Source organism: Ambystoma mexicanum, chromosome 2p (assembly GCF_040938575.1).
Source record: "Ambystoma mexicanum isolate Mex_15411 chromosome 2p, UKY_AmexF1_1, whole genome shotgun sequence".
In the NCBI taxonomy this organism is placed as follows: Eukaryota; Metazoa; Chordata; class Amphibia; order Caudata; family Ambystomatidae; genus Ambystoma; species Ambystoma mexicanum.
Window position 1 is genome coordinate 938,422,538 of NC_090923.1, and position 27,171 is coordinate 938,449,708.

At 45.7% G+C, this 27,171-nt stretch overlaps 1 protein-coding gene across 1 annotated transcript in view; it reads right to left on the minus strand.

Moving 5' to 3' along the window:
* Positions 1-27,171, minus strand: part of LOC138567819 (calpain-11-like) — a 245,382-nt gene that overhangs the window by 72,880 nt on the left and 145,331 nt on the right. The window contains exons 11-12 of the mRNA XM_069646315.1: positions 25,347-25,549; positions 22,279-22,318 (exon numbers count right to left, since the gene is read on the minus strand). Of these exons, the coding sequence (XP_069502416.1) occupies positions 22,279-22,318; positions 25,347-25,549 (243 nt within the window). The remainder of the gene's footprint in view (positions 1-22,278; positions 22,319-25,346; positions 25,550-27,171) is intronic.

Sequence of the window (27,171 nt, forward strand, 5' to 3'; positions counted from 1 at the left end):
CCCACATTTCTCTTTTAGCATCATTAGGTTTGCCTGGGCAGAAGGCAGATGTAACCGAGATCCTCATGCTCTTGAAACAAAGTCCTTCACTATCTGACCCCTAAAATGAAAATGTGAACAACGTGGTTTTGCCTGCGCTCACCTGTCCACCACGCCTCTAAATAGCGCACTGTTCACCACAGGAGGGATACCTCACAAGCTCAAATGGGGCATTGTGATGCCACCCTCATCATCTACTGCCCTGTACCAGGACCCCCGTACTTAAACAACTCAATGGTGGAGCATGGAACACCTTACGTCCCTCACTTAGAGCCAACCAATCTTTCTTAATGTTCAGGCGCAACACTATTAAGTGGCGTGTTACTAATGACATGACTGGATAGTCCCAGTCTTGTACATACAAGGATATCTGACTTGACCCTGCTAAGTAACTTCTATCTGACTGCCTATTTATTCTCTCCTGTACCTGTTCATTATGTATGTATTGCCTCACCTTTCTTGTATAACTCACTGTATCTCCTGTAGTTGTGTATCTACTGTAACTAAGCTAAAAGTATACTTGTAACCTTTCTGTGAAAGGTGCCCAGATACCTCTGGGTTCGGTGCACCATGCAAATAAATAAACAAAAAAACAAACAAACAATCCAAAGCATTCTGAGTGATATGCCTGTCTGCCTTACATGCCTGCAGAGGAATGGACAGCACCTTGCTGAACAGAGGGCAAGAAATATCTTGAGTCCAGAGACCAAAGCCTGGTTTGAGCCCTCCTCTTGCTCAACCTCGTAGCTGCCTCTGATACCGTCAACCACAATCTGCTGCTCACCCACAGAGCAGAGGCAGCAGGATTAGAGGCACTCGGAGGTGCACAACACCAGGGGTAGACTGGTAACCACAAGAGGCTATGGAAATCATTTTCAAGGTGGCCCCATATTACACACTTTCAGCAAGCCCAACCCTTTTCCTATGAGAACATTTTGAAATAAAATAGGTTACCACACAGAAGAGGCGCAGGGTGCAGCGGCCTAACGGGAAATATCCAGAGTTCCCTAAAGGCCAGTCCAGCCCTGGACAACACACATACTAAATTTGCCAGATCATGGACAACCACTTTCTGTCTCAAGCAACATGCAACATGTCTTTTTTCTTTCTAAACGATCCGCCATGTCCTGATGCAATGATACTTTTCTATGACTGACCATCCTCAACAGCATCATTAAGTCCTAGAACATCACGTACCACATGTCGAGTGACGGCACTCAGCTACCCTTAAAATTCAATGTGAACTGAAATGAGCAGGAATGGTAACCGCCTGACTTTCTCACATACAAGTGTGGATGCATCAACAAGAAATCTGACAGAGGTCCTTCAGATGGCTGTTATAGACCCAACCTCCCCCGTATTGCCACTGGTCCCAAGCCACGGGTCATGCACACCACCCAACCAGGAAGTGAAGAAGTCAGGGTTTCAATGGGCATGATTGAATCTTTAACCATCAAATTAATGTGAGTATCGAAGCAGTATTCATGTACGTATGCCACTCGAGATATATTCTGCCACCAATGACCCATTCTGCCGAGGGCCAGGTCTAGGCAGTGGACTACTGTGCCGTCACCCAGGGCGCCGTGGTCATGGGGGCCCCACAGGCAGGCACCAGCTGCCAACTGTAAGTAAGTAATACAGTATGTTTGCCGGGGTGAGCTGCACTTTATCGTCTCCAGGCCCATTGCTTTTTGTCTGTCCCAGAATGGCTGTGTCTCCAGTCACCCCACAACTACCCGTGACTCTGTAGAGAAAAGTACCCATTCCTCCAACATTGGCAGCACGGGCCCATCAGATGCTGCAGGCCAGGTCTGACTGGGGCCTCACAAATGCAATTTATGGCTCTCTTTCAGAGCACATAAAGTGGAAGCTATTCATTAGTGATGGTTCATTTAAGTAGCCATTGTTTTGGACAAGTTGCTCTTCATGTTTTAGTCGAAATAATTTGTATTCTGAAAATAAACACAAAGCACCAGTTAGCTGCTCAAATCAATGTCTACGTCCATGACAAATAAAGTATGCGACATAGAGTTTCAAAATATCTCCCTACTAGTTCTTATCTGACAACAAAAAGCATATATTTTTGTTGAGTCACATTTTCCCTTCATCCTCTATAAAGCACACCCTTGTCAAACAAAAATGTTACCTTTTCAAAAAATGTTGTTCTGACATAAGTCTTGAAAGTACATTTACAAAACCCACAGGCATTATTTTTTAGCTTTCTGCTGATTTACATTCTGGTATTAGTAGTCTTCCATTCAAAATGGGGGAAACTAACTCCACAATCATACTCTAATTGTTTAACATATTTCCTTAAATATGTAGATATTTGCCTGAGTTCTTTATTGTGATGTGTGTACGTTTCAAGTCATCTATGAAAGCCAAACATGGCCACGAGGAGGGAAAAAGTGGAGAGGGCATGTCAGTCATGATCATTAGCAGGGGATGTGGGAAGAGACATTGCTAGGCTAGAGACTGGAGAACCTGTTCTCCCTGGACCTGCCCATGTGCTGCTTTTCAAGCCATAAGTCAAGGGTAGACGTGGTTGGACAGTGTCTGTCCACTTTTCCCAGATGGTAAACGCCACCCCCCTTGGGTTATTTTCAGGTTGACATTATAAACAAGATTTATTTGCTGGTGTATTCGGGCCACTAGCATTTCAGACCAGGCCATCACATGAGAGTGTAATTAAAGCATGACTTGTATTTGGGATTTTGCTTAGCAGGGAATAGTTAAACATATATTGTTGGGTTTATGTATTTGTTTTATTTATTTAATGTGATATTGTTTTAACATAAAACTTTACACATAATAACAGTTACAGAATATAAACAGAATAATACATTAATTCAATTATTCATTCAATTATTCAATTATCCCATTTGAATTTGACATTCATTTCATTTCATCAGAAACAGAATCACAAGTGAGTATCATCAAACTGTTAAAAGTAAAAGTGGAAAATATAAAATGCAAAATTAAAACACGAGGTAAATAATTCATTCAATAAATAAATTCCATTGTTGGGTTTAAAAGGTGCACACATTTTCTATTTTGCTAGCAATGTTATAGGAAAAACGTTTTTTGTGGTTCATTTTTCCGGTGATGAGGATTCATTTTTTTGAAAGGCCACAGCTCATTTGTCCAGTGCACGTTCTGCTATTAAGATAAGCCAACTCAATTAAATATGACGATTTCCCTTTAAAATCTGCTCACCTCCTGTTTGTACATCAATGAGCCCCCCATGTTGTTTAGGCCTTGGCTTTGCAGATTTTGTCAATATATGAAGACCTTTGACCTATTCTCACCAACTCAAAGCCATTCCCGTAAATAGGGTGTGCTTCGATCGCTCTAGACTTTGCCGTGTCCGACGCAATGCCTGCCTGACATCCTTGAAACTTGTAATCATAGCACGAGATATTCTGACTAAAATAATAAAACCATTGCTTGGAGATTCATTCTTTTGGCAGTCAAAGAATTCCTCATCCGTAGCTCGCAAAGAAAACCACGCGGTTAATGGACTTTCATGCTGCATGATGACTCTGTACTCCGAAACAATAGCAGAGCTGGGCCCTCCAGCCCTGCTCCTGTTTCTGAGTAAAGAGTCATCAGCAGCAGATAGACCTTTCAACCTTTTTAACCACGCGGCTCCTTGAATGAAAGGGCTGCCTGCTGCCTGTGAGAGCTGTGGTGGACTGGTGTCACACCTTTCGTGCACCCAGCCCCTCCTTTTGTGGGCTGGTGGCACCAAAGATAATAACGCCAGTGTGCCCCAGCTGCCCTGCTTACACCATCCCACCCCCATTAGGTGAGAGGGGGGCTCTCGTCAGGGACATGTCCTGAGAACACGCGCACTTAGGCCACGCCCACTAGCAAGAGTCCCCCCTTAATTTAGTGTCTCATTTAAAGCACGATTACCTTCCAATAGGAGAGCGCTTCCCCTTCACCACGCTCTGCCTTTTCCACGGGGCCTTTCAATGAAGGCTACCACTGGTCAAACCTCGCCAAGTGTTTTACCCTTCACCTCAAAAATAAAAGTGCCCCCGTGAGTCTTGAGGGGCTTTAGGTCACATCTCTTCCTTTAAACATTCATCACTGGGAGGTAATTCAACCTACTTTAAGGATATAGGACGAACATAGACTCTTCTCTCTGTGAAAACCTGCCAACAAGGCAGAAGAACCTCAGTTCTATAACTCCTCCCGGCATCCCCTGCTGCCAAACATTCTGAACGTCCCAACTAGCGTGAAACGCTGTACAAAAACCCTAAATAAATACATGCGATGCATTGTCGTCATTGGAGTGGTTTGCTAAGGTGGATTAGAAGACACTGTAGTACCCATAATCTGCCACCGGAGGGAAGCACTGCCAATGGAACAAACACTTACATTAGATAAGTAAAGAACTACTCCTGAGTCAAACCCAGGCGCTGCCAGGCGAACGTGCCGTCAGGACGGCGAATGGCGGGCACCACCCTTAGTGGGGACGCCCACCCAGCCCAACTAAGAGGAAGGAGGGACGGACTGTGCGGTCCCTGCCCATGGGGGTTGGGGGGGTCAGAAGCATGTCACAGAGGGAATACAGATGGGGAGCAGGGCCAGAGAAGGGGCTATATAAGGAATGGCTAGGGAGGGAGGGGCCTACCCGGCAGGGTCCTCTGGACACTTAGGAAGCCACACCCAGCACAGAATAAACCTTGAGGTGTGGTGGAGAAACAGATCACCTGTAATATAACTCCTGGCGTGATGCTTTAATAAAGCTTTCTGCAGCCTTTGTGACTTCCACCTTTGACAACTGGTCCTGCCTCTATATGTTTTTGGAAACCGCAGGGGGTCCTTTGGAAGGAGTTGGAGGGAGAGCAGTCCTAGATTGTGAGGTCCAATATGATTGGTGAGGGGGTGGATGCCTGCCTCTATGGGAGGCGCAGCTGTTGGCTGTCCCCGCTATGACTCAACACGTTTTTCAACGAAACCTTAACATTGAAAAACTTTGTGATAAGGCCACTGGTCTTTGTGATGAAGTCGGGTTTTCTAGCCAGTTGCAACCTGATACAGTGTTCATCCCCCTGTTTCCTTCTCTACGATTTCCACATGTAATTTGGTACAAACTTAGCCCTTACACGGACCTAGTGCACGTCTCAAGAAAGTTGAAATTGGGCTCAGCCAAACTCGAGATATTCACTTTTTAAAATCCCCAAAATGTATCTCTAATTTGGACCTGCGCAGTATTTGCATTCGCATAAGGTACATACAAACACACACCATTACCAATACAAATATGCATGCAATACATGTATTCACTGGCGACCCACACGGAATATAAGGGAGCACAATAGCCACAGAGAACCTGCACTGAAAAGCCACAATCTACACTGACTATAAATCAGCTCAGTACATGCAGGCAGCACACCCAGAATAAATGCACGCACCCGCAACCCGCGTTAAACAGAATGAAGCACAATTGGCAAGGACCATACATGTGGCCAATGCACACACAATTACTTTGCATTCACACACACTAGCGATCATCCACAAGGAACAACTGGCCATCAAAATGGAAGAACCATTAAACATCGATAAATGCGAGTCCTTAATACTACGACTTTCAGTAAACCCCAAAACCAACCTGAAATTCATACTGATATACAGACCACCAACCTACGATGCGACTTTCGTAGACGCCTTCATGGAAGCAATCACTACCCTAGCCATCAAGTACAATCATCTGATCATCCTTGGAAATTTCAACATCTGGTTCGACGAAGAAACCACAACCACACAAAAATCCTTAACCGCCCAACTAGCAGCCATGAACCTACAACAACTAGTCAAAGGAGCAACCCACTCAGCAGGGCACACACTTGACGCAATCTTCGCCAACAAGGATCTCATCACCACGGCACCCCCAATTCAAATACTTTGGAGCGACCACCTCATTATTCCGTTCGTAATCACAACGGCCGCTCTGACAAAAAAGCAACAAGAAAAGCAACCCATCATGATGAAAAGAAATTGGAGAACCCTAAAAAACTCCAACCTAACCGAGCTCCTAGAACTCAGCAAACCACAAGCATCAACCATGGAAGAAGCAGACCTAGACAAAAAAGTTGCCCTACTTCATACCTGGATCGCAACAACCCTTGATGACATTGCCAAAGAAAAGCCCTTCACCCCATCACGCAAGAAAACTACAGCAAAATGGTTCACCCCACTACTCAAAGCCATGAAAAGAAAAAAACGAAAACTAGAATCTGAATGGAACAACAACAACAACACCGCAAACAAATTTAAATTCCTACAACAGATCCGCGCATATAAAAAGGAAATACAAAAAGCGAAGAGGAAACATTACGACAACCGAATCTTTATAGCACCAAACGCTCAAAAAGAACTATTCAAAATCATAAACGAAATAAAAAACCCACCGGCCTGCAACAACACGCCAATCCCATCGACAAAACTTTGCGAGGACCTCAGAGACCACTTCAAAAACAAAATAACCTCCATCCAACACACCATACAAAACAGTCCAAGCGTTCACAGCTCAAACCCCACCGGCACAGACGAGGAACACGCAAACAAGCTACGAAACTTCCCAGAAATACCAGTTGAGGCTTTCGTCAAACTGGTAAACCAAAGCAACAAATCGGGCTCTCCTGAAGACCCTTGCCCCCCGGACATATACAAGACAATTCTCAAACAAGGAACCCCCATGGACTACCACAGGAACCTCCTCAACCTCTCAATCTCAACAGGTAAAGTACCGCAGGCCTTAAAATTGGCATACATCAAGCCGCTACTCAAAGACACAACAGGAAACGTAGAGGACTTATCCAATTACAGACCCATCTCCAACATACCCTACATAGCCAAACTGCTAGAAACGTACGTCTATCAAATAACCCAAGAATTCATAGAAGAGCACTGCCTACTAGACCAGGCACAAGTTGGCTTCAGACCTATGAGAGGAACAGAATCGGCTCTCCTCTCAATATGGGATGACCTAAAAACAAACGCAGACTCAGACAACAGCACCGCCCTCATTCTCCTTGATCTGTCTGCAGCCTTCGACACTGTCAACCACGCCATCCTCATAAAGAGATTAGAAGGACTAGGGATAACAGACACTGCCCTACTATGGATCAAAAGTGACACTCCCACTTGTACGTACCGGACGAACATATCCAGACCGGCAGACGCATCTAGATAGACGTTGGCCTGCGTCGCACCTGGATAGGATCGATTGAAGGATAACATGCCCGCGCCTAGGAAAAACGTGAATGCTAACATGTGACACACCTAGAGTTGTGAACACTAGCCTGCGTGGCGCTCAGATGGAGTTGTGAACGTTAGCATGCCCACACCTGGACGGGTCGCTAGACACTAGCCTGCGCCGCATCTGGATGGGGTGTGAGGGTTGGCATGACCACACCTGGATGGAGTCCTAAACATTGGCCTGCGCCGTGTCTAGATGGGAATGTGAGGGCCGACAGGTGCCACACTATGACAGAACTATAAATGTTAGCATGGTAAAGGTCAGGTAACCCACTAACCAATATAAGTTCAAACTCTGCATACTTCTCTCACTCAAAAAACTCACACAACCATCTCTCGCACAACAAGCCGCACACACTTCACAACAATGCAACAACACATAAGCCGGAACAACAGCACATGCGGACTGACTCCGATCCGATACCCGCACCAAAGCTCAGCACCAGGTGTATACTGAGTTGAAGCTGCCAACAGAACACCACTCCTCTCACTATCCTACTCCCTTCTTCACCTTACTAACCCATCCCACCTTTATCGTTTACAGATCCGCCTGAGCGCCTGGGGACCAATTCCGTTGGTGACGGTGCGTGGTACAAATACCTTTAACATTTAAAATTTAACACTCACTCCAAATGCCCCCCGCCCCCACACACACAGCCCTGCCACACAGATATATTTCCCTCCGAATATACATACGTACATACAGTAGTCTCCCTACACACGGGGCTGACTTCAGCCTGCAAGCTGTCAAGAACGTAACATGCCTACGCGGAGACATCATGCAATACACGCAAACATTACATCAGTCAAATTAGTAGAGCATGCACGCATGGCACACGTGCTCAGAATATACATATGCAGATGACATGTGAAGACCATATGTGTCTGCAATATGAAAAAAATATTAATATGCACTAGCGACATCATGCAAAAGTTAAACATATTATGTTGGTAATGCATTCAAGAACAAAACACATGCACAGAATATGCATATGCAATTTGCACATAAAACCAATGTGCACCTTCAAGCGGCAAGTAATATGCATATCCACATACAACATGAAATACCGACACAATGTATATAATGCTGGGAGGGTTGCTTAGGGGAAATGTTTTTGACTTGGGAACAAGACAACGCCGAGCAACATGGGTTCGATACCTGGTCCCCCACTTGGAGGATGGAGTCTGGCATGAAGCGCAATGTAAATAATCATTTTAATTTAATTTTAATTATATTTGTAATGCCTGTAAGCAGAGATGACATCTGGAACAAGCACACGCAAGTATACTACTACGTATTATATGCTCACAATAAGCCTACACGCATGTGATTTGGCCGGAATGTACTCAAGCTCCAAATGCACAGGCAATATGCCCTGAACTTAACACTGTGAAGCCAGAACACTCTGAATGTGTGTACACACAGACCATATTCTCGGAATGTGCACATGCATGCTAAACATGCTCCAAAAGAGCAGGCAAAATTCAAAAAGGTACACAAAAGCAAATGCGCACACACACACACGGGCACTCACAAACAAACACAAAAGTTAAAAAAAAAGAACAGCAGCATTAAAACATGTTTTTTGAAAAAAAAAGAGCAGGGCTTAAGTCGACAGTACGGTTCCATGTGTTAATATCCCCACCAAAATATCGCCATGCAAAAATATCGCCATATTTTTGTGGCGATATTAAGCAATGGAACCTACGGGGACACCCCTGCAAGCCCAATCATTTTTGTAATGGAGCGGGGGACACTCCCGCAACCCCGGGTCCCATTAACCCCAAAAATGATCCCCACCAATAATATTGCCTATGGCCTTACCCCACAACCATATATGTGGTGATATTATTGGTTTGGATAATATTACCTGGTACCGAGAGTACACGCGGGTGGGCGGAGTCCACCCACTTTTTTCAGAGGGCGGACCGCGTCCCCTGGGTGTTTTAGACGTCGGGTGTAAATTTAAAAACAACTGACTCGTTGGAATTTATGTATTGACGCCGACCTCAGGACTCAAACCATGGTCGCCAGGTTTTCATTTCAGAACTGCAGGTTCCAGTGAAAACATTGGTATTGATACTTAGAGTTTAAAACATGCACACCTTTTAACGTTTATAAAGCACTATTATAAGAAAATATCCTTTCTTGGTTTTGTTGTGTGTGTGGATTTTATGAAGGGCAAATGCCATTCGCCCTGTGCAATGTGTAACGTTATGCAAAGCCAATTGAATGAAATGTGCATATTTCACCTTGGTATGCTCATTTCTGTTGACATCACAGCCCATTTGCATATGTTAATGAGTTTTTTAGGAATTGACCCCGAAAAAAGAGTTAAGATTACTTCCTACTGAGAGGTGAAGTCCACAGATTTTGGAAATTCCAACATTATGGAGCACACAGCCATTGCACGGATATCAAAAGGTAAAATCTACCAACTTTGGGAATGCCGATGTTAAGGTACGAGTCTATAAGAATGATTTCCTAAATACATAGAAAGTCCACTACACTACAACATTTTACTTTAACTCACACTAAACCCCTATTTTACAGCACTCACTTTAAACATAAGGTAGCAAGTTAAAGTGAGTCATGTGATGAGTCAAGTTTGTAGTGTGGTGAACTAGTTCTTTGTTTAGCCTGCACAACAAAGGTTGGAATAATGGCAGGGCTCTGTCATTCCTCCTTCTGGGGTAGCTATATTTAGGACCTATTATGACCCAAGGGAGAAACGTGATGCTCTCCCATTGGCCGGTTTATGGGACATACTCCCCCACTGGCCAGTGAGTGAGAGCCACGTGCTCCCCACATGGGCTCCCCCAGCTTGCTCCCTCTGAGAGACCCATCGCTCGCCTAATCGCCCAGTCCGCACCTGGCAGACTCAACACAGGCAGTCTGAATGCCCCAGGCCCCAACCAGCTCTTATCTTCAAACCCGGGTCACTCCTGGGTGAACAGCTCCGCCCAGACACTGCCAATTCATCTTTCTGGGCTGCACCGGGCAGATACAGCCCAGCCTTGTCTCGACATACTCCCCGGCGCTGCTTAAGAGTCCCCTGTGCTTCCCTTCTCCCCCAGTACATTTCTACCTACTCAATTTGCTGGTGAATAAGCAGTTCCCAGCCAACATCACAGGCAGATTGCCTCTTGTTTTTAACCCCTCCATTGCTGCCCACACGGGTCATAATAGTTTAATAAACTGCACCCACCCAAACCAGGAGGTATGGACCTGTTAACATCATTAAATGCCTTCACTGCACTCAGCCTTTGACTTGGTCTCCAGGGCCATATCTCCTGGTACGGCCATTAGACTAGATCTATAAATCTTAATTATCAGCTGGAGCACAATAGTGTAGCCTGGCCTTGTCAAACGGGGGTCTGAGCCCCTTTCAGCAAGGTGTGGGACGTCCAGGGACAAGCCCAGAGCCAGTCCTAAGGTTGAGGACAAGGTCAGTGAAGCGGGCCTCAATGTGTTCCCTCGCTCCATGTCCCGATACGTATCAATGCAGTACACCTTAGAATCATGCAATGAATCTTTCTCAGGATGCTTTTCAGTCTTTTTCTCTCTATCGTAGAGCCGACCAGCAGGAGAGGAGCCAGAGCTGCCAACACGGAAGAGACAACACTCTCCAGGGCCACACGCGGACTTCAACAGATCAAGAGATGACATGAAATTTCATAGAAAACCCTTCCACGGTCAGTGCTCCCGGCATTACATCGCCCGATCCAGAAACCGGGTCAAAAGAAAGAGACCCGCAAAACATGCTGTATGGCGGTGGTGGAAGCTGCCTAGACACTTGTGTGCACAAACCACAATCCACCACAGCCGGCAGTGCACATCCTAGATCACCAGGGACTGAATGGCAGGGTCTTTACCCTGAAGGGAACTTTACTTATCATCACTGGTGGAAATGGAAGCAAATTGGGGGGGATCGCACAAGGGCCGGGTGGGGATGGAGTTTGGGGGGGAGGGTGCCCAAGGAGGCATGGTTAAAGGGGGGCGGAGCTGGCAGCTGACCTCCGATCAAAGAAAATGTCCAAAATAATAGTTTAAGACGGCACTATTTCTTTCATGCTGCTTCTTTTCCAAACTATATATTAATTCCACTTTAAACCACTTCCATGGCACTGGTGATGAGTTTCTTCACTATGCAGATAATAGTTTTGACCAGTGTTGCTGAGTAAATATTCTTTAAAATGCACAATTTGAATCCCATTTTTTTTTTTTTAAACTCCCCCTTGGGTACTATTCAAACAGGGTGATTTCTGTTTGCCAGATGCAACGTTTTCTTTTACTTGAACCCCACCCGGCACAGCTCCTGCAGCTCCCCTCTGAAAGCAGTTGGCTGGCTGCATCGTGTGTGATGTTAACAGGAGTATTTATTCATACAATGTTTGTCGAATACCTGCATATGTATTTATTTATGCAATGTTTGTCTGATACTGGTATCCGACAATCATTGCATAAATAAATAAATAATCAGAGCCTGTGTATCCGACAAACATTGCATAAATAAATAAATAAATAGATAAATAAATAAATAGGGTTGTGTCTTAGGACTGTAACTTTCTCTTGTAAACTCTTGCATGGGGTCAACAGAGGAAGTTACAGTTTGCTCAGGGGTTTGGGACGGCTGACTCTGGCCGAATCCCGATATCTGGCTACACATCTGGTGCCGGATCTCAGATCCAGTGAGAGCCGGCCCAATGACCAGCACTGCTTACCATGCTTTGTCATCAGCCCCATAACACGAAAGAAGATATGAGATTCCACGGGCTGTCATTGATTCCCATTGCAAGCTCACACAGAGACAGTGGGTGGGGCCTAACCCCTGTTTAGGACTTGTGCCCTTTACATGCATGTCCTAGATGTGAGAGACAAAGCCAAAAATGCTAGGGAGAGTCATCCAAACCCAGCAGTGGAAGGGGGATCTAAACAGGGGACAGGAAGTAGGAAGTGTAGGTTATTCAGGGGGAGGTCAGCAGTGGAAGTGGAGGGTGACCAAAAGAAGTGGGAGAAGGAGAGTCATAGTGGGCAGAAGTGGTTGTAAAAAAAGAGAAGTAACATCATAGGGAGGAAGCAAGGACTAGGAAGAGTGAGATATCAAAGAGACTGATGATTGGTGGCATAAGAGGAGAGTATGGAAGGAAGAGGAGAAGCAGGGCATGATCGAATTAGCCTAAATACAACAGAGTAAGTGCAAGGTACTGTCCCTACTTCCATTAGAACACTAACCTTTGGTTAGAGTGTGGAGAGTTAGAAAGTCCAGAAGGGAGTCTAAATTGCTTGCATTTTAAGGGACTACCCTAAGCAGAAGTCATAGTTTTATATAGTAGGGGGCAAAATTTGGTAGCATTACCCAGGGACTAAGGAGGCGGGATGCGGAAAGAGGAGAGAGAGAGAGAGGGTCAGTCCCCCAAAAGAAATAAAACCCTTACACTGTCTCCAATACTTGGAGTGATTTCTGTGCCATCTGAGACATGACGAGTAGGGGGTGTTGGGACAAACATCTTAAAGTGAGCAACGTTGTGATCAGGGGGAGAGGAGTCAAAAGAGAGGTCAAGGGAAGTGAAGTAGATTGAACGAAATCCTCCCAGAGTGAGTAGGCTGGTCATGGAGGGAGTAGATGGAGTGGTCAGAAAGGAGGGAGATTCGTTTGAGGCAGTTAGCTATGAAGGCTTTGGGCAGGTTCAAATCCCACAGCATGACAATGGAGATGTTACTGCGAAGTGGATCAAGGAAAAAGTTGAGGTCTGGGAAGAAGGAGTTGAGTACAAAACACTATTTGTAGTCTCCTATGTTCAAGATGCGCAAAATAGAATTACAATTAACAAATACGGATGTATATATTGTCAAGATAGTTATTTATGTGATTTGATCACATTTCAAGGACTCTTTATTAAATATTGTTTTTTTGAAAGACAAATGTTAAATCATAGTTCTACCAAGTAGACCTCAGAAGATATGTAATCAAGTGCCAAAAATTGCAGATTGTACTCGAATCCCAACTTTACTACTGAATCGAAATAATATTCTCATCTTAGTTTGCTTTATCTGCCAACATTGGAAGTCCCCGGAAGTCACTTACTTCATAGTGTACTGTTTTTTTTTATTTTAGAAATATAAAAAACTCACACAGTTTATTGGATTGTTGTTTAACTCTATATATTATTATAATACTAGTGGTGATCGTTCATCCAATGATATGCACGTGCTATGTAGTGCCTCTTCTTGTCCTGTCTCTGGCGAAGGGGATCTCGAGTTTGGTTTATTCAACTCATCAAGCAAGCAGAAATCATATAACGATTTACCTAAACACGAGAAGAGCACCAGCCCAAATTAATCCGTGCTACTCTTTTCTAGAAAACGTAGACATGTTTTTATTTAAATATTCATATTGTTTAAAATATTGTTTAAAATCATTAGTGTACCCCACAAATTGACTTGGTGCAAACATAACAATTGTTAGTACCTTTAAATCAACAAGTACCAATCAATAATATAGTAGTCACTGCTGCTCTCATTGTACTTTTAACCATGAAAAATACAGCACCTCCCCCAGTTTCCCTCTTTCAAGATATTTGTGTTTTTTCTCTAGTCTCATGGTCGCATCTTTGTCAGCAACAGCTGGGGTAGCTCCAGTAATGCACACACGGACACCTGACAATGTGACTCTCGCCCAGAGAGAGAGATGGACACACATAGATATGGGAAGGAGACATAAATAGAGTGAGAGGGGGAGACAGAGAGTCAGAGAGGGAGAGAGAGGGTCAGAGAGGGAGGGAAAGTGAGGGAGAGAGAGAGAGAGAGAGAGAGAGAAAGAGAGAAAGAGAGAAAGAGAGAGAGAGAGAGAGAGAGAGAGAGAGAAAGAGAGAAAGAGAGAAAGAGAGAAAGAGAGAAAGAGAGAAAGAGAGAGCCTGTTTGTACAATGTTATGTTATTTTACCGCAAGCTTCTAGTAGGCATATAGACTGTGCGAGTGGTGGAGGAATCTGCCATGAAGAGCTATACAGGAAAGCTTTATTATTATTTAAAGAATTACACATGACATTGGTTCATATGAGTTAGAGAACCATGGTTAATTTAAACTACACATATGTAGAGATAGCCTGTATTACACATCAAATTTATTTTGTCTTTGTCATTGTAATTGTTTATTAATACAGCGCTTCTACACAAGTGTAGTACTTCAAAGCGCTTCAAGGCGGGAAGGGAACAAGGGTATATAGTCGTCATTCTTAGGCCTTGAAGATTCCCGAATGATCTAAACAACAATAACTAGCATACTAGGCCAGAGGCATTTCTACTGATATATCATCATTGCGCCTATGGACGAGTATTTCAGGCACAATCAAGCTAGAGGTCAGGACAGACAAACCTGCTAAGCCTAGTACATTCAAAGTCATGCACGTTCACAGACAGGAAGTGTGAGGGGGACAAGTGCATCCAGTTCAGCAGGGGCCAGGGCTATATGCAGAGTGGTTGCCACTCTCATGTAATGTATTCCAAGTGCAGTAATGCAAGTCTTGCATCTCCTTCTCTAATTATCACTCTCCCGGAAAGTCAGGAACGGTCCATTTGTATCAGCTGAATGTACAGAGAGCCTGACTGCCTCCAGTAGCTCACAAATCCCATAAGCAAAGCACTGTCCCATGATGCGCAGGATTTCTATATGGCACCCAGAGCCATACAGTTTAGCGCATAGGTGCAACCACCAGAGGGGTAAAGGGTGTCCGGATCCCATCAACATATGGACTATGACCATTGGACCCCCCAAACTATCTTCTTCTCATTCAATCAATCAATGTAGCCACACAATGTATTGGTGTAACAGCCCAGGAAGTCCATCCCCTGATGAGGGCCACTGTATTGAATCCTGCTGGTGCACCACTTCCATCTCACTAATTCTCCTGTGCTTGTATAAGGGAGCAATTTACAAGCTGTGAAAGGGATGCATTTAAGTATGGCCTCTGTTAAAGCAAGACAACCCAAGCCTCACACCCAAGAGCAAAGGTTGTCCTTCTTCTTAATTATCGGAGGCGTGGGCGGACCCATGCAGGCGCTTCCTCATCCTATAGGAAGATGTGCACCGTACCCACTAATTATTATTTAGCTCCATTTAAGCTCACAACTCCTCCCACCTCCCCGTCTGCTTCACAAAATCCAACATCACACTACTCCTCCTCCTGCCTCTCTCCCCATCACCTCCCAGTTAAGTCCTCCCACTCAACTCAGCCACACCCAACGCAGTCAACCGAACCCTCATCAATTCTCTCTCTGCAACATGTCTCTCACACCTAATCAAAAAATGTCCCACCGTTTCAGGCACCCAACACACCGCACAGTCCCTTGATTCACGCTTCCCTATTCGAAATAGACAGTCATTCAGCCCCACGTGACCTATCCTCAACCGATTCAGCATCACCTCCTCCCCCCTCCTCCATTTTGAACTCCCTGCATCCACCTTCACCGACACTTTCCCACGAACACCGAACATCCACCTGCCTTTCACCCCACTCACCCACCTCTCCTGCCACTCATCCAGGACCCGTCTCACCATCACAGCCTTCACCTCATCCACACTCAAAGGCAACCTCACATCAACCGCTCCCCTCCTCATACCCTCACCCGCCACCAGATCCACCAACTCATTTCCCAAAATGCCACTGTGACTGGGAACCCACGCCAACTCCAAATCCCTACCCCCGCGCACACACCGATCAATCTTCATCCTAATGTCCAAAATCACATCCTTCCTATCACCATCCCCTGCCACAATCGCCTGGAACCCACTCAATGAATCCGAGAACACCACCACTTTCTCATACCCCAACTCACACACCCTATCAATCACTAATGCAATCGCCACCAACTCAGCCGTACAAATAGACACATCATTCATCAGTCATCCTATTTTATACTCCCCAATGCTTTCTAGATAATACGCCATTCCCACTCTCCCAGACACAGGATCCTTTGAACCATGTAAACACCTTGTATCCTTCCTTTCCTGCCACATACTCCTGACCCAAAGCTTTGATCTCACCCCGCATACCTCTCTTCTTCGACACCAGATTCGCCAACTCCAAACACACCTTTGGAGATCTCATCATCCACCTCGGCCTTCTCTCCAAATCCGTACCTGTCACAATCATCAAATCACCCACACCCCACTGCACTCCCTTCTCCCACATGTGAAACCCAAAAGTGCCCCCCTTCCTCCTCCGATCCCTGTAATAGTCAAACCTCCAATTATACTTCAAACATTCACGCACCAGATGAGCCACACTCTTCGCACCGCACTTCACCCACCATCTCATATTTAACGCATCCCTCCTCAACCCCAATGGCATCTCTCCCACAAGCACCTGAACCGCATTCACTGGAGAGGACCTCATCACACCCGAACACACTCTCAATGCCCTCGCCTAACCGCAACTTCTGGACGTATAACCCACTGACACCTGACACCCAAAATCCATCACACTCAAATCAACCCCTTATACAACATTTGTAAACACAATTAGTATATATGGTGCATAGCTTTCAGACATTTTACTCTTAGGATGAGTGACAAATGCAATGAGCATAGAGCCCAGTCTGCAATACATGATTGAAAGGGTTTCAGATTAAATTATGATCACAGATATAGTTGTCCACTATAGAAATCTGTGGATATTCTTATGTTCCCAAAATGCCCTTTGATTTTATGCAAAGCAGCCAATGACCCATAATGGTGATATTTGTCTCCCTTCTCTTTCTCATCAGTGATTTATTGACAGACTAAGGCTGACATACTCGATTGGTCTCATTTTAAAAGCCTCAATGTGGTAGAATAAGTGTAAAAATGGGAATAAAAGACTTACACCAGTCTACACTTGTTTTAACACTCTGGGGCATTTAACACATATTTCACAAGCGTAGTGGGAGATAGAATGGCAAATACACGTCCTCCTCATTTCCTGTCCATCAGCAACACCACATAGTTTTACACCTGCATGACATTTTTATGCAGGATTGAACCATTGGATTCCAATGGAAACCACATTGTACTCATCACCTGCCACAAGTAGGCAGATTCCATGAGAATCCACTGTAAATGAGATCTGAAAAGCATGATTTGCAGGCAGCTTTTACTTTTTTGTTTACAAAACTGCAATTAACAGGAATGAGCAAAGGGGATTTTTCCTGTAATTACCCTTTCCTTTTTCACTCCGTTTTGTAAAAGTGGAAAATTGCAAGCAGGGGTCGTGACAGCAGGTACGTGCTAAAGGTGGCAGTCCACTGCATGCTCTTAGCACTTGTAACAAGATGAGCATAACAGATTGGATTGTTTATATACTGAGTGATAGATTGATTTACTTAAAGACAGTGATTTAGTTAGAAACTGAGGCAGAGGGATTTATTTACAATATGCAGTCTGCTTGGAAGACCACCTGAGACCATGCCAAGCCACCAGAAATGCACGTTTGCAGGCTCTCTGATTGTTTTTGGCATGGCCCACCCCCTTTTAAACAAGCCCGCCAACCCAGCTCCCTTCTTAGCCCCCCCCGCTCAATTATGAATTTACTACATTTTTTCATCTGTTACCTTAGAGAGCCAATTATAAATTGTATGGCTTTTTACTGCATATTAAAATGCTCTCTTGGGGAGAACCTGTCAAACCCTCCCGCGTTACCGAGGACTTCCTCGCTATGCTTGGCCGGTCTTGCTATTTCATGGGAGATGTTAATGCCCACCCACTAAATCTGTTGCCCAGATGACACTGGCCTAATATCATTGGCAATGACAGTGGCTCCTCCTGAGATGCCTATCCTTCCTGGCACCAAAATCGGCCTCTGCCACTGGCATACACATAATGTTTCTGGCTGCACACAGTGATGGTGAAGAGGTTTGGCAACCGGGGTCTGCCCCCCCTCCTCCCGACATCGTGTTTCTATGATAGGTGAAGGATGAAAGGTGATAACCTCTTTCACTTAGTGCAACATGTGCTGAACTACTGTGACAGTGTGATTATCATGGCATGTGTGATGGCCTAAGCCTGCCTGTAAATTTGTCGCATGGCATGTGCTTTGTTGAGAGGTTTGGGACGCCCCCACCACGGCTTTCAGTGGGGCCACCTCATTTTATATTATGCCACTGACACATCGGGTTTAATCCTAATCGAAGCCGTGTGTGCTGACCTGGCTCCATTCTAAGCAATGATGCTGTCATGATGAGGAGAACATTCAAATTCGCTCAACTTCCTTTGAATGGGCTGCTGCCTATGTGTGCATTAAGAGGACTCTCTTAGTTCCTAGGCCTGAACTGCAGCAGCTGAATGTTACTTTACAAACTCAGCACACCACCCACTGCATGTGGGTCTGGACTGCCGCGGCACCAGCCTGGTCCACTTGAACTGATAAACATGTTTCTGAGCTAGGAAGGCTCGTCCAGCATTATCTGCTGGCCTGCAGGGGGGAGCTGCTGGTGCACGCACTAAGTGTGTCCACCACCACAGTGCTAGGCCACTGAAAAAGAAAGAGAGAGGGAGAGAGAGAGAGAGAGAGAGAGAGAGAGAGAGAGAGAGAGAGAGAGAGAGAGAGAGAGAGAGAGAGAGAGAGAGAGAGAGAGAGAGAGAGAGAGAGAGAGAGAGAGAGAGAGAGAGAGAGAGAGAGAGAGAGAGAGAGAGAGAGAGAGAGAGAGAGAGAGAGAGAGAGAGAGAGAGAGAGAGAGAGAGAAAACGTCCACAGCCTCAGACCAGCCAAAATCAACTCACCCAGGAGTTGAAAGAATCACTTCCAAAATGCATAACCACAGACTGAGCCAAGAAACCATGTTCTTCTGTGCCGTATGATTTCTTTGATTTCACTAATCATGTGTTTCACCCAGCTTCTCCCTTGCCCCGTGGTTTAAAAAGATTCTCGCACTCCCAGTGCGGGCTGAGTTCATAAAACGAGGCTATTGGGATAATAAAGTGATGCAAACCGTAGCCCCTCTGCTAGACTGGCCTGGCGAAATGTGCCTGGAGAACTGATGCTGATTGATTATGGAAGGGGATCATGGGAAGGGGAGGGCAGAGAGCACAGTACGACTGACGTCAGAAAGAGCGACGTGATTGGCTGGAGGTGTCCCAGTGCCGGGCCCTGGATTAATACAAGGGGTTAAGTGAGGCCATAGACTGTGCATCTTGCTTTTGGGTGAGATCTCACCAGAGTGCGGTCCAGGGCGGAATCTGCATGATTACAGAAAACCTCACCTGTCCCATTCCAGTTTGTATTGGGCTTATCCACTAAGTGAGGTGAACACCTTTGTGTAGCTGCTCTGGCCCACTGCAGGGTAAAGGCTCTGCATCCATGGGCTAAACTATTCAGCCCATCCTGTCCTATACCCCCCTGAAAGTCCTCTGGAACAAAAAGAAGGGAGGCTCTGTACCTGTATGCCAATTCCGAAGGTCTATACTGTTTTGACAGGTTCTTTGCGGATGAATATTAGTTTTTGTGGCTAGCGCTTTCTGCTATTTTTTTTTCCTGTCTCCCCTGCGATAATAGGTTAAAGAAGAACAACGAGGGTGATGACCCTGTCTCTTACACACACAACCCAGCAGTGAATATACCTATTGCTGGAAGGAGTCAGTTAATTAAAGGACAAGATAAACAATTTAATCAATGTCCATAGGGATGCCAAAATCTAACTAGAGGCAGGTGTACTTTATCACCAAACAACCAATTATGAATCCCACTTGCCAATAACTGTACATAATCAATTTTATTTAATTCTCAATAAAACAAATAAAAAGACAAACAGATCATTTAAAAAAAAAAAGATCTTTGATTGAACACATTACATATAGAGATAAGAGAACAGACTTAAAAATCTGATGTAACACAATAAACATTTGTGATGGGGTTAGTACGTGAGTCTTGTGTCTTGTTTCTAATTAGTATTCTAAAACACAGGCACAAGGGTAGAGCATTTTTGTTGATAATAGACAGCTCTATCATGTAAGAAGCCTCTTAGAACCCTTAGGCTTTTGATGTGAAAGTCCCCTGCGATAATAGGCATTGGGCCTTGTTATAAGTGTGGCGGCCCAGAAACAAGGGTGCCGGTAGGCCACACTATGTGTCCGCCTGCCGGGGCGGCTGCAGACAACAGGTTTGACCGTGCCAGGCGCATCGGCCCCGGTAGTCGTCAGGGAAGCAACGGTACCATTAGCAACGGTGCCAGTGCTTTCATCTCCCCACTCCCATAGAGTACTGTTGGACTCTATTGGAATGGGGATTTACAGAATCTGGCGCCTGACTTCCTGACAGACCTGTGTGCACCAGGGTAAACAAATATCTGAGCCAACACTTAGCTTGCCAAGAATTCCCCCCCCCCCACCCTCCTGAGTGAGTCCTCTGGCGCCGATCCCAGTCTCTGGCAAGACTGGCTGGACCCATTCCTTCATCAGATGGCAGATTCTCCATCCCTGCTCGAATCCATCCTTAGTAGGGTCAGCAGTTTCTCCACCCATAAAACCCACCTTAGCTCCAGTGGACGGTTTTATATCCCTGGTGGACGTCCCACATCCTTTGCTTACTACAGGTGACTTTGTCTGTCTTTGGTCCAAGACACAGACCAGGTTGCTCCTCTCAATAACATGTTTCAGATCCCGGGCGTAATCCCAGGATCCCTCCTTCCTACAGGTAACACAATGCGTTCCCTGTGATAATCTCATGGGTCTATTCTTGATCCATGCTACAGGTGACAGGTTCTTCACTCCTTCCTGCAGGCTGAAGCTACGCGGTCACTGTACACAGCTAATCTGCATTACAACAGTAAATACACCGTCATTTCTTCAGGTACTGCTGCCAAACCACTCCACCCCTGCAATCCCAAATGCACATCGGGCTCTATTGCCCCCTCCAATATTTCAACAGCGGTTGTGCCCCTGATCTAGCACAGCCTTCAGAGTTCATGGAACAAAGTGGCATGGTTTTTGGTGCCCACATGGGCCAGTTTGATGACTAAGTGTACACCATTTGCCACACATTTTCATACAAATCTTAACTCAGTTATTATTTAAACAGTTTATTGTGATAAACCACAAGAAACACTTGTTTTTGGGTCACTTGTGGCGCCCGTGCCCTTATTTTGACCCATTTCGACAATAGTGGGCTGAGTACCAGTAGCGGGCCCAGTAAGAATCCCTCCATGGGCACTAGGCTGTGCTTGTGCCGTGTTGCATACCCACAGGGGGAAAGGCGGCAACTTCCTCAGTCCCACCCCCTACCTATCTCTCGCTCTCTCTCTAGCTCTCTAGCTGTCTCACAAGCTCTCTCCCTAGATCTCTCTCGCTGTCTCTCTAGCTCTCTCACCAGCTCTCTCTGTAGCGCTCTCTCTCTCCCGCTCTCTCCTGTCATAGTAATATAGTCTTGCAGTCAGTCAGTAGCTCCTCGGGTACATATCTGGCCTCAGAGTCTTCCCCTTCCATCAATCCTTCTCTCATGGCTGTCACGCCTCTACACCTGTGTCAGGAACGGATTTTCGAGGTCCTGTTTGTTCATTGCTGGTGTGCCCGCAAAGGTAAAGGTACAGCTCCTTCATGGACATGCGTCATCTTTCTCCCGAACACCCACTTCCCGACATGTCATTCTGGGTGTGGAAACCCCATTTTAGAAGAATTATTTGACTAGGCCAAACCGTGGCATCATTTCACCAATATCATTTGGGTTGGAGGAAGTGAAATCACATGACCACTGTTGGGCTAACCAATCCCATGCCAGAAAGTCCTACCACAAGTTCATTTAGCCCAATCACTGCCAATTACATGTTTTCAGCAACCTCGACGGAAAACTAGAGTTGCAGCATGTTAATGAACATTGACAGTAGAAATCACATAGCCGAATCAGAAACACACGGGTTGTGTGGATACCCTTAGCCACCGCAAGTGACATCCATGACAAGGAACATGTTTTGGGCTTTCTCAGGAAATTATTTGTTTACCTGGATATAAGTGTAGCTGGAGGCGAAGTTCCCATGTTCTCTGCAAAGAGACAAAGCAGACAAAGAGACATTGCATATTTCCTTTTATTTTGTGGTTCACTCAATTAAGCCTTTCTTTCACACAGCAAAACAGCCAATGCATAATTTAAAGAGCAGCGTGTAACAATAATAATAGAATGACATTGAGTTACAATAAAATGACAAATGAGTAAAATTCCAACAGCATTACACAGAATCCATAAAACGGTCATTCCATTTCACTTTTCTATGATTTTAAAAATTGATTTTAAAAATCTGATAGGGTTCAATGTAATCCTCAAATTGGGCCCCTCTAGCATTCCTTTCCATTGCTTCCGCCCTTGAAGTATGAGGACCTAGTACAACATATATCCAAATAAGAATGCCTCAAGAATTGCATCAGTCTAAGCCATAGGAGATGTTCATCCCATGCCATGAGATGCCTTTAACCCTCTCTGTCCCCAAGGCACAAGTCCAGATGTGCAGAGGTTGTGGTCAGGTGGTTTCAGAGTGACGTGTATTGCAGAACATGGGCGAGCAATGTGTACATGCTGACCCTGATAGGGAACAGTGAATGAGAGCTGTCCCGGGAAATGCTGTGGGACATGATGTTAGAATGGGTTGGGGTGTCCTCGGGCTACTTGGTATAAATGGTGGAGGGGTGCAGATTGTGGGGTAATGGCTACACAGCGGGTTTGCCAGCACTGAAAGTAGTGGAGCGGTAGAGGATCTTTCTGGGCAGAACCTTACATCTGGCAGCTGTGCTTGGGCTCTGGGCAGTCTTCCTTTGGCGCACGGGCCACTGACAGAGACTCACACAGAAACTCAATAGGAAGCCACCACGAGCTACCAGGGACGCAGAATGATAGGGGACAGCAAGCACAAACATCCATGGCTCGCGTGTGCCTAAGCCTGAGTTGCGCAAAGTTGCAAACGGGATAGAATGTGAAAAGTGCATTTGGGCAAAAAGGAGCATGCCAGCACGGTGGAGGCACAGGTAAGTACTGTTTGTCTGAAGGCCAGTGCATTCCTTATTTACAAAAGGATTTATTTATTTTACATTTTCAAAGGGCTCACACAGACCGCAGGCATTGAGGCGCTGTTCTAGGAATTGTTTTTTTTTTTTTTAGTTGTGTAATTGTTTTTGTCTTAGTTGCGTATTTATAACGCGCTAAAACACCCAGAGGTTTCTAAGCGCGGACCGAACCTGTGTTGCTTTGTGTCATCTTGCTTCCAAGGCACGCACATTGCCGCTGAGCTATCCTCCCGGGACGTATTGGCAATGGGTACCCACAAAGGCCCCCAGCAGTGCCATTAATTTTGAAGAACCTTTCCAATCACATGGGGTGTTGCTAGGTCTGGAAAAGTTCTGGGGCTACGCTAATGTTGGGATTGTCGGGACACGGGGCTAGCTAGCCCTTTGGCTGTAGCCCCTAATATTCTATCCGGGGCTACAACCAAAAGACCAGGAGCTACAGCCCACTGAGGCCCCCAGCAACGAACCTGCCAATCACTAAGGGATCAACCCAATCCCCCGCGTGGCTGCAGGGGACAAAGTAACTTGACATTTTGCGACACTTCGAAGGATTGCCTGGAGGTCATGTTCACCATACAGCCATGTTTCACTGCTCCCATTGTGGCCGCAGTATGTTTTGCGCAGATATCTTTTTTGAGGGTAGTGACACAAAGGTACTTGAGGACCTCTAGAAAGTGTCGCTTGGGCATTATAAGTGTAGTTACATATACTGTAGTTGTGCATTATGATCAGTCAAATATTTATGCAATGCCTCTCTGTGGAGCTGCGTTTACACTTAGCAGGAGGACACCTGCCTTGTGGAGACCATTTAAATGAAGGCTGGTCAATTTATCTCAAAAGCTGCACATTTCCAAGAGAGGCTCTCTGCCTCTGTCGACCTTTTCGTACTGTGGATTCTAGACGCTAGTGGCACGATGCGCGCTTTTATGGGACGCTGCGTTCTTCAAGTACCAGTTAACCAAACATGACAAGCGCAGGGAACTGCACCCTTGAGCAGGGGTTGTCCCACACCCGGCACTACCTCCTGCTTTCAGGGCCAGCGAATATCTCCCTAGATAAGCACTCTAGATCATGTTCCCCAGAGGATGATGTAGATTAACAGAGGATGGTGTCAGCTGTGCCACACAGGTCAGTCTCTGAGTGGCAATGGCCGAAAGAGATGTTCTGGTCTTCAGTGAGATCCACTGCAGACCTGCAGGACAGGTTCCCAGGATCTGCTTGCTGTTCTTGGAACTTAAACTGCACAGGGATTACTTCTGCCATGGGTCTGCAACCTTTGGGTCTCCAAATGTTTTGGACTACAACTACAATTAGCCCCACCTAGCATCGCCAATGGTGAGGATGAGAGTGATCATTCAAAACATCCAAAGAGCCAGAGTTTGGAGACCCCTGAGGTATGGTAATGTGGAGGACACAGAGGTTATATATAGTTACATCCACCTAAGGATCAGCAGTAACATGCAGCCAAGAAGCAAAGTCAGTACCATTAAATCTGGGGTACAAGGGTCCCTTCTGCTTTTAGTGCTCACAGTCGCTTACGATGAGAGTCGTAGCAAAGAGTCGGAGTATTGATTTTGGTGATGCTGTAGACAGTGCTGACTGGGATTGAGCTGCGTGAAGTAGAGGTTACATTCTGGTTGCAGGTAGAGCTCTAGGGAGTGGTGTTGGGTTGCTCTGGGAAACAGGTAGAAGTGCTCTAACAGTAATATAATTGTTCTTTTTTTTAGATTATACTTATTTTATAACACGCCTAATACCGGAGACCAGTTTCTAAGCATGAGACCAGGATTCAAAATTGTGTTGCTATGCATTGTTTTGCATCCAAGACACACGTTTGCCCCTGAGCTATCCTCCCATCCCATTGGTTGGTTGGCATGACATAGGGGCTTGTTGAGTGATTGAATAGATTGGTTTAGTACAACTCTGTCAGATGAACAAATTCACCAGACACTTCCTGGGTGGGCTGGTAGGAGCCCGGTAGTAGGAACACGTTTTGTGGCACTGGTATTCTCACCTGAATTCGTTTTTCTCCTTAGTAAAGATTCGCAGGTAGAAGTTTCCCTCCAGGTTCTGCAGGTGTGTGGAGGGCATGATGACGTAGTCTCCGGGGGGAAGGCATAACCTTCTGGCCACAGCCCGATTGTTCCGGTGGTTGCCGGTGTCGGAGATTGGCCTATTCTTTGTGAAGAAAGCTCTGTTGAGGGCGGAGCCCTTTTTCTGAGAGACAGGAAGAGCGTGAAAGGCATAAGCAAAAGCTCAGACGACGTGAACACGTGCGAGAGGTGACAGATATGAGGTGGTTAAGACAAGGGCCAAATGCGGTGTGACAGGAGCGTTATGCAGTGTAAAAGAGCGAGGCATGACAAGAGCAGGGAGCAGGGCTCAAATCGAGGGTACAGGTAGGTGGGTGGCGTCCACCCACTTTTTTTCCAGAGGGTGGAAGTGGTCCCCCTGGGGATTTTAGAGGCCATGTGTAAAATAATAACCATCTAATGTTTTCTTTGAACTTATGTGTTTACAGTTGTGCTGTGGGACTGGAACCGCGGTGGCCAGGTTCGCAGTGCGGCCCCTTCCCCACTGCACCAGACAGGCTGATGTAGAACAGACGACAACTAAAGCTGAAATATCACATTTCGGGACTGTACGTTCCAGGGAAAACATGGCTATTGGTTCTTGGAGTTTAAAGCATGCATACGTTTTAACGTTTTGAAAACACTATTAGAAGAAAATATCCAGTCTTGGCTTTGTGTGTGTGGTGTTGATTTTATGAAAGGCAAATGCCAATCGTCCTGTGCAATTTGCATGGTTATGCAAAGCCATTTGAATACAATTTACATATTTCAACTTGCTATGCTAATTTCAGGCGACATCACATCCCATTGAGTATGTTACTGAGTCCCCCCACTTTTATTTTTAGGACTTGACCGCTGACAGGGAGGAAGCATCGGCAAGCTGCCAGGAGAAAGTACTACACCAGAGACCAGGATGGACCACACTTTGACTGACGCAACAACCAAATCTGAATCCTGGACGCCCCAGTCCAGGCTCAGCACTTGGATAACCAGTCTGTCTGGCACCGAGTGTGGCAGCAGGCGGCCCACGCCTGCAGCCATTCATTGCAGTCATCATGGAGACTTGTTTGACTGGTTGATCAAATAAGGAAAATGACTCCAGAAAACCTGGGCCCACATCTGCCACCCCATCTGTCCCGCATTCTCCCATATGTCTTTTTTGTGGCAATGTTTTTGTTTTAATATCTAGCAGCGGGGATGCAAAGAAAGTGCATCGCCAAATGCAACGCCTCAAAGTGACTGACGCCTGCAGGAATCAGTCAGAAATTCCATGTAAACTGGGGTGCAGGTTTCAAGGTCCTGAAAACAAGGGTTTAGCGTTCAGCGACCCATCATGAAAGCGGGTAGATGTTTGGCACCCGTCTGACTGAGTCCAATAATTAAAAACATAGATGTGATCAAGTGTTTGGTACAAGTGTGTGGATCTTGCTAGCAAGGCGGTGATTGCAGATATGAAGATGTTCTGTCTTTTTCGCTCAATGAGGGGTGGCAAGCTCCAACATCAATGCATTATCCTAATTTGCTTGAAGCGAGATCTGACCTGCTCATGTTTGGGTGGGCTTGGGTGGCGCTGGTGGGTGGTTCACCTGCCAGGGTTAGACCCTAGCCTATGATTTTTCACTGTATACAATAGCCTTTTCTCGTTGGCAACAGAGCTCAGGGACGCAGACCATATGAGTTGAGTTGTACGTGACCGTGCGGGAACACTGGGGCCTACAACGTCGCAGCGACTTCTTGGAATTATCTATCAGGCCATCTCCAAGCGCT